The following is a 9129-nucleotide window of genomic DNA, read 5'->3' as shown; positions in this document are numbered from 1 at the left end:
CAGCTGAAAGATTTGCATAGATCATAAGTCTTTATATTAAAGACATTGGAATTCATTTTTTGCCGTCTGCAATATCCAGCTTCTCAACATGGCTTGGGTTACTTGCAGGAAATCCAGGTAAATCAGGAGTGCATAGTTTTCAGCTTATGTGTGAGCCTAACTTCTGAATCTATCATCACATTTTGCTTGTAACAGAGATTTTAAAACCTTTTTAAAAAGCATGATCCAGTTGCATAATGCCGAAAAAAAAATCCAGTTGCTTTTGTTTAAAAACGCATTTGTACCAAAAAAAATCTGCTAAAAGCAATAGGCAAATACTGCTTTTTAAACAGTGTCCTGTGATAAGTGTCAGCGTTCTCCCACATTAACACAGTGTCACTGTCACTTAAGATGAAACCAAAGACAGAAAAGCAGGTCATTTCTGTCAATTCCTGCCCTCAGTTAATGGCTTTTTAAACTGGACTCAGTGCTGCCCTGATTTATAGAACGTTATGTTCCTTGTTTGTTCCGGGTGAAAACCTTGTATTAACCTATCAGGACGTGCATTTCAATGATAGAATGCAGGTCTGAGCAGCCTCTCTCTGTGCAATACCAGTTGTGGCACAATTTTCTCCAACCTTTAGCTCCTTCTATCAAAAGTTCATTCATACATTTTCTAGTGAAAACTTCTGGTGCTAAATACTTCTAAACATGACTTTGGTGATTTACGATACTCTCGCTTAGATTTAAAGTTTTCAGATCCATTACCACTCACCCGCGCCGCTCCACTCCTCCCCCACTACCATAAACAGATCAAAGACATTACTTTACTGCATGCATATGGATTATCTGAGCACAAATGACATTTGTAACATAATAGGTCTATAATCTAAAGTACATAAAGCGTTTTTCATTGTAGCCAATACTAAATAGATGGAACTCACTAAAAGTTGACATATTAAAAACTATTTCTCCCTGTTTTACGAGAAATGGAACTGGAGTTTGTGGTGCTTATTTAAGTTTATTTAAGAACACACACAATTCATCTTTCCCCAGTTCAAGCTTTTTATTATTTAAATACACCATACTAGAGCAAATGTTTTTTTTTTGAAAATATCACAAATAAAATTTCCATTCTTAAAGTCCTACATTAGATACTAGAAAGCTGGGATGGTTTTGCTGGGGTTGGAGGGAGAGAAGCAACATTTGACAAATCACATACATGCATACATACATGTTATTGTACAGAGAACCACTAAAAGTGTTTATATGATAGAGAACTACCACAAAAATCACTGGATTTTTTTCTCCCATTGCCGCCTCTTTATTAATAATAATAGCAATAAACACATTGTCAATACAACACTTAGAAATACAAAGAGCCAACACAATTTTTTGCAAGGATGTCGTAAAGAAAATAGAATACAGGGAGGAGGGGGAATCCCGAGGCCAGTGCCCTGCTAATTATTAATGTAGGTACAAAGCACATCTCAAAACCTCCAGTAATTAGTTTAATTTGTCATTATTCCAGATGTCCTCCAAAATGGGCCATATGTATTTTTGCCTCCCCACCCCCTTTCTGAACAGTCTCATTAGCCCGGGTTCACGGAGTCCATAATCTGGTTTCCTCAAGTCACTTTTAATGCAAGAACAGCTTGGTGAGAGCAAACTAGCAAGGGTATATAAGTGTGCAATGTCGTCGAGTACCTGGCGTTGAAACCAGCCAAAAAACATGACTGTCTACTGGAACAAAGTGGGGTCCACCTGCGATGAGCCAGATCGAAAAGGCATGAAGGCACGCATTCTGCACTGCTCAAAACCATCTCAGCAAACCTGCAGATCAAAACAGTGATAAAAGTTAGCTCAAGGACAGGGGAAAGTGCACCATAATCAAAGCCCTCTCTTCCCCAATGACCCCTCACCCAGTTCTATCAAGACAAATTTGCAAGAAATATACACCTTATTTTTCGGATGCTTCTCCTATTTCCCAATCTTCATTTTATTGAAAGTTTTTAAAAAAATTCCTTGCACTGCAGCTTGCCTGCCTGAACTAGAAAAGCTGATTTCACTCAGAACGGTATTGCCGAGATGTGCCACATATCTCCATTACATTAATCCAGCTTTCAACTAAATTTCTGGAGTTTCAGCCAGAACATAACATTCAGGCACATAACGTTTATTCTAGGCAGCTGTCAGTTTCAGACTATTTAGATTTTAAATTACTTAAATCACTCGATGCGGAATTGGTTGGTGTGTGCTGATCAAGAAATGGATTTGACTATTTTTTAACCGAACAAACAAAAACTGATAAAATGGTATCTATCAAATGGATGAAGAGAACTACAAAATGGAAGCCTTGCTTTCACTTCTCAAATAAAACAGGGAAGAATGGAACTCAGACAGGGTTTTAAAAAACTGCACACCATCACTGAAACCATAGTCTGCAATCATTTACAATGGAGTGGAGAGAAAAAAGGCACAAATTTAGTTAACCAGCTTGCAGAGTTCAACAAAAAAAGTCAAAAGTTTTTCTTAAGACAGTGAAATGCTGAACTGGTGAGGCAAACAGTGTCGCAATTGAGAGAGAAATGCTTGCTTTCCAAACAATACAGCAACCAACCAACACCCAATAAGCTAGCTAAGTACACGTCATTTTTTTTAAGATAGAAGTTCTATTTTATTGATGTTTCACCAGTTTAGAACTTTTATCAGTTTAGGATTAGTGCATTTCCCTGTTTCACCCTCTCATCGAGCTACTAAAAGCCTGAGGTGCACTAGCAATTTGCAACCCCCCACTTGCAGGCTAATTAAACTAGCTGAGGCATTGAGCTATAATTCCCCTGAGTTTGACCACAGTGTGAGAAAGGTAATTTGTCTGTCTTGAACAAAGAGATTAGGGAGCAGCCTAGCGCCTATTTAATAAATGAACATCAAATGTCGGCCCCTATCGACAGAGACAACACCAATTATGCTGTTTTAATGGAAATGTTTTGCATTTTGTTTTAAGGAACAAAAACTTATCCAGCTCTCTTTCTGTCCTTGACAGTACTTAGCCTACCAGAGCAGAGTCCTGTTTAGTTAGTAACAAAGAAGTGGATAGCAGGGGTAGGGGGGAGGCAAGGAGCTGCCTAAGTGGAGGGGGCATGGGGGTGGGCGGGGGGGGGGGGGCGCGGAGGGTTGGGTAGAGACTGCTATTTTTCATAAACTTCCCAAAGAATACAAGGTTAAAAGTGGACAATGGGGGAAAAGTGCCTTTAAAAGGCGAGGCTGCATTTGGCACAGAATTGTTGACATTACTCTGATGTTGAGAAGGCAAAAAAAAACCCCATCTGTTTAACACTTGTTAAAATTCCAACCGATTAACCCTTTCAGTATTGCTGAATCTACTTGGCTCTTTGAACCATGAGTGCACAATTGCAATTGTCTGCAGAAGAGGTCATTTGAAAGCCTGGTGGCACTGCAGGAAGCAGGATCATAGTGGATCAGGCTGAGATCTAACCAGAACCAAAAACCCAGTGTCACACCAGATCCCAGGTAGCTCCCAATGAAGCAATGTGCAGCAAGTGCACTTCTTTCCTGAGCCATGGTTCTAGATCAAGGGACAATTTCGGGCTAAGACCTGAACCGCTTGAGATTCCCATTGCATTCATTTATGTGGAAAGTGGGAAAGAAAAGCACATGTGGTGGGTGGAACAATTTGTCCAGCTCCATTTTGAGCTTTATAATGAACCTCACCACATATAAACTTTTGCTGTTCACTTTCCTTGCTGAACAGATCATTTACAATCTTTAAACTCATCTCATCCTCTTTTGAGTTGGAGACACAGTTTCTCACTAAAGCACCCCATTATAACTTGTGTTTAAATACACACACATTTACTAAGGGACTGAGCAGCAGCACATTTGAAAACATGTCTAAAATCAGAGACAGGTTCACTAATGACGCCACAGTAACTAGTGTGCTGTCCTATTTATATAGGAACAGTGTTATTATTAAAGGACCAACACTGTTATGTCAAACGTTTACGTCACTCTCAATCCAAGTTTAACCATTATGAGCCTCCATGTGCCAAAGCCAGAAACTAAACTTCAAACAGCATGTCTAAATTAGTAAAAGTCGATGGCACACAAACTTCAGGGTGCATACAAAACAGTTCTGATGGGAGTCTTTTTGAGTCTTAATTTAGCACCCAAGATAATTTGCACATTAAACGCTAAACATTTTGATTCTATTGCAGTTTTTCCACTCAATCTGCTTATCCTGTATCAACGCTTGCTGGAATAGGAGGTCAAGAGATTAAATTAAAAAATGGGTCACAGGATAGTGAAGACTAGGTCAAAAGGACAGTGGGTGAATGCTATCAAGTGATATTAGGGACACAAGGATAAAGAGTCATTTCTACAAACTGGAAGAGACAAGGAATGTAGGGTGTCACACACAGTCATAAAAGACAGTGAAGGAATGCTGTTAAATGGATTGCATAACGTCTGCAACCTTGCTAAGACAAGACTGCTAACCCACAAGTATAATTCACCCCCTCCCATAATGAGAAACTTCATTATGGAAAATGTGAAACACTGCAATATTTAATATGATTTCAGCCTAACAGGTTACTCAGTTCATAATAGAAATGCAGATCAATAATAAGGAACAACATGAAGCAATGCAGAATTATGTTGCTTTTGTAGAGAGTGCTTCCAAATTGAATCCAGTAGGGTACGGACTACCCCTGCCCCAATACATCACTCAATAATTCTCACTTCTGGTTAAACTGTTCAAGGAAAGCCTCCTTCTCAAAGTTGTTGCAGCTTTCGGAATATAAAATGGCTCCAGTGTTTGTTTTTCCATATGTAAACTAAGTAAGGAGCAAAGAAGTGTGGAAAGCATGGAAGCGTTTACATCAAACATTTGCTGTGTCAGGTACAAACATGTCAACGAGATCCACCCACTAGTAGCGCAAAATGATTTGAGTCTCTTATCTTCACCAATAAAACTGAATTTTATTTATTTATTGACGGGAGGAGGAGAGCACACACGGCAAACAGAAGCCAGTGCCAAACCAGATACTGTGCTTTAATCCAAAACTCAGGTACAACAAAGAACAAGAGAAGACAAGCTGGTACGCATGGAATAACCTTGCTGGAGCATCCCATAATGTCAGGTCAATGTCACAGAAAAGTTAGATCACATGGCACAACTCCTACCACCTGGTTATTTTAATTAAAGGAACAAACTGCATTCTAGTTAATGGTGCATTTACACGCTACACATTACAACATCTTAACATTTAACATTAAATTTTAAAAAAACCGACTTCATATTGAAGATGGATTGCAATTCGCTCCATGCAACATCTCCAAAAAAATCTGCAAGTGTTACAATAAGGCAGCTCCCTCCCCTGATTCAGTACAAAATATAAAAAGGAGGCAGAAGTCACATAGGACCCATGCTTACCTTCTGGTCAGATAGTAGAGGGTTGCTCTGAAGTGGATTCAAATGTCCATTGATAAGGGACGTAGGTCTGTCATGTTCACAGAATAAACTGCCATTGATATAGTGAAACCTGTCTCCAGGGACAAGACGATTCCGGCAAGTGGCACAAGTAAAGCACTGTAGAGAACGGAGAAACAACAGTAGCATTTTTTAGTTACCAAGCAATAGTATTAAGATAAACTCAACCCTCTTACGCAATTGCTGCAAATCTGGGCTGATTTCTCAAAAAGGCGGCAGCTCAGGAGTTACCTCTTTAAAATTATGATGAGGTTTGAAAGGGTGGGCATTCCAGAGATGTTTCCAATTACAGGGCTGTAAATATGATAGTAATAAATCGGATAAAGGAATTCAGCCAAAACATCTCTATCCCCGAAAGTAAATGAAGAATGTGTAATTTGTTACCACAAAAGACTAGCTGACGTGAACAACATAGTACGATAGAATTAGAATTAGATTTTGTTGTCACGGAGTACGTGAGAACAGTAAAAAGTATACAATGTCGCTACTCCCGGTGCCATCTTAGGTACAAAAGTAGAAAATCTTAGGTACAAAGAAGAAAAATAAAGAAACAAAGTTAAACATTACAGTCCTTCTTAGTACGAAGTAGCTCAACACATCCAAAAGAAGAGTGCCGTGCTAATGGGGGTGGGGAGGGAATAAAGTGGATTGGTAAAAGGCTGTTAGGGACCATAAATACCAATTGGGCTGAATGGCCTGTACCAATGCTGTGGATATTTCTACACATCACAGCATCATACTGGGCGAGTGATCTTGGAGTTTCAAATTACCAATTTACTGTAAAAGAGCTCAGTGCACAAGAGTGGGTAACAGTGGGGCAGGAGTGATCATTTTTATAATCAGTGAAGATGCCAGTGGTAATAGAAACATAGAAGATAGAAGCAGGAGGAGGCCATTCAGCTTTCGAGCCTGCTTCGCCACTCTTTACCATCATGGCTGATTGTCCAACTCAATAGCCTAATCCTGCTTTCTCCACATAAACTTCGATCCCATTTGCCCAAAGTGCTATATCTAGTCGCCTCTTGAATACATTCAATGTTTTGGCATCAACTACTTCCTGTGGTAATGAATTCCCCAGGCTCACCACTCTTTGGGTGAAGAAATGTCTCCTCATCTCCGTCCTAAATGGTCTACCCCAAATCCTCATACTATGGCCCCTGGTTCTGGACACACCCACCATCGGGAACATCCTCCCTGCATCTACCCTGTCAAGTCCTGTTAGAATTTTATAAGTCTCTATGAGATCCCCCCCTCATTTGTCCAGCAAACTCCAGCGAAAACAATCCCAACCTAGTCACCCTCTCCTCATACGTCAGTACCACCAATCCCCAGGATCAGCCTGGTAAACCTTTGCTGCACTCCCTCGAGAGCAAGAGCATCCTTCCTCAGAAAAGGAGACCAAAACTGCACTCAATGTTCCCGGGGTGGTCTCACCAATACCCTGTATAACTGCAACAACACATCCCTGCTCCTGTATTTGAAACCTATTGCAATGAAAGCCAACATACCATTTGCCTTCTTTACTGCCTGCTGCACCTGCATGCTTACCTTCAGCGACTGACGCACAAGGACACCCACTACACACTCCACTCTCCCAATTTACAGCCATTCAGGTGGTAATCTGCCTTCTGGTTTTTGCTTCAGAAGTGAATAACCTCACATTTATGCATTAATTCAGGTGTAAGAAAATTGCCCAGATAATGATAGTTCAGAAATTCCTCTAAGCAGGATGGATGCTATTACCTTGAGGTGATAGACGTTGCCTTGTGCCCTCATGACCAACTCACTAGCTGGTATAGATTGTCCGCACGCACTGCACGCCCCACTGTTCCCAAACAATCTAAAGACAAAAGCATGACAACAGTTAGACATTATTCTCATTATCCAGCAGCTGCTGAGAAACATTTCAACAGTTACTGATTTACAGGGAAAGTTGACTGGAAGGAAAGGAGAGAGATGTTTGTAGCTCCCAGCATTGAGCATACATGACCTCTGGTAAAGAGCTGTACATTTCACGGATATTACCATTTCATTATTTGTTAATTGCCTTTCATTCCAACTCCCTCGCTCCAAAAAACTACTTGCACCATTTTTAAAAATGTGTTCAAATGGAGTCAGAATAATGACTTAACACCATCCTTGAAGCCTAACTACATTGGAATATTGAACAGTTGGTCAGCTTTGGGAGTTGACTAAGCAAGGAGACAGCAGTGAAGTCTCCGATGGAAGAACTAAAATTGTCTGAAACCAAAGTATAAAGGTCACCATTAAAAAATGCACCATTAGTCAAAGTGAGATCCAACCCAAGAAAGTGTGTTATAAAACAGACAATGTTGGGACTAAACCATCTGCCCACAGAAAGACTGAGGCATAGAGATGGCATTTATCACAAGGATTAGCTGTCAGTGTTGTTAGTCAGCTCCAAAATGAACGTTTTGCTAATAGGGAATAACCCCATAAGTCTGTTTTACTCTAAAATTGCTCTTACAGGCCCTTGAGCTGAAACCTTTACCGTTCCATGCCTATGTCATAGCCCTATGATCCCAAACGTTCTCCCGTTCCTTAAGAAAGAAAATCCGTGGGTGTGTCTAAGGGTTAACTTTCTCAGGCAGTGCATGGACAGTGCAGATTCCCCTCTCACTGTTGTGTTCTGTAATGTAATGAAATGTGTGTTCAGACTTCCTTATCTGCTGAGGGGAGAACTGCGGCCCAACTCTGAATGACTTCATCTGCTTCAGTTCGACGTTCCCTAACAACGAGAATGAAATTTCGATTTGACGAAAAAAAGTAATTTACTGGGATCGCCTGCCATTCCCCATCACCCTGGCGCTCCGTGCAGCATTCTCCAGCTGAAAGTAAACCAAAGGCGATTTCAAGGCAAGAGACTAGGGCAACTAAATAAATTAAATTAAAATAATAATTCTCCACTTATACTCTCCCTCCCATTTCCTTTTTTTTGCCACATGTGTTTATTCTGAATAATAAGCATCCCTTCAGTTTCAGGGCTGTCATTCCGTGTTGTACTAATTTGCTGTCGCCACTTTATTGAAAAATAGTCTCCAAGTTGTTTATTAAAACTATCGACACAGCGCAGTAAAGCTGCCCGCTTAAGATAGCCTTTAATAGGGCGCGCCAGAAACAAATTTTGCACTGGCATCGATTGCAGAACTGCAATCAAAACTCCATCTCAAAACTAATTAGTTCAGATACACATCGACACACTGGTGGCTGAATTCTAATGCTTCATGTGACGGCGACGGTGACCTCCAGAACAATATTAACTGCTCAACATCCTGCAGGAAGGGGCTGCTCTCGCCAATATTTTGGGGTGGGGTGGGCTTTTTATGTTGGGGCTATGTTTTCAACCCTATCCCCGAGAAAGCAAAAAATGCATGAACCACAAGGTTACAGGATACAGTAAGCCAGCTTAACCCGCCCGGGAAAACATTTTTACAAAATATACACAACGGCGGGACTCAGGCGCTGTTTGTATTTTCGACAGACACTTCGTGCTGAAGCCGAGTTACGTCTGAACACCTGCAGAGAAAGACTCCATAACCCTCAGTGAGCTGAACAATAGAATTGTGAGGGACACACAGAGAGTGGGGAGAGGGACACACAGAGAGTGGGGAGAGGGA

At 40.8% G+C, this 9129-nt stretch overlaps 1 protein-coding gene across 2 annotated transcripts in view; it reads right to left on the bottom strand.

Moving 5' to 3' along the window:
• Positions 1-1030: 1030 nt before the first annotated feature.
• The window catches only part of LOC109923059 (LIM domain transcription factor LMO4.2), a 13660-nt gene continuing 5561 nt past the window's right edge, over positions 1031-9129 (bottom strand). For both annotated transcript variants that reach the window (XM_020523102.2, XM_020523103.2), the window contains exons 3-5: positions 7235-7331; positions 5435-5590; positions 1031-1812 (exon numbers count right to left, since the gene is read on the bottom strand). In XM_020523102.2, the coding sequence (XP_020378691.1) occupies positions 1804-1812; positions 5435-5590; positions 7235-7331 (262 nt within the window). In that variant the 3' untranslated portion in view covers positions 1031-1803. The remainder of the gene's footprint in view (positions 1813-5434; positions 5591-7234; positions 7332-9129) is intronic.

Source organism: Rhincodon typus, chromosome 10, assembly GCF_021869965.1.
Source record: "Rhincodon typus isolate 14 chromosome 10, sRhiTyp1.1, whole genome shotgun sequence".
NCBI lineage: Eukaryota > Metazoa > Chordata > Chondrichthyes > Orectolobiformes > Rhincodontidae > Rhincodon > Rhincodon typus.
This window is presented reverse-complemented; position numbering and strand designations above follow the sequence as displayed.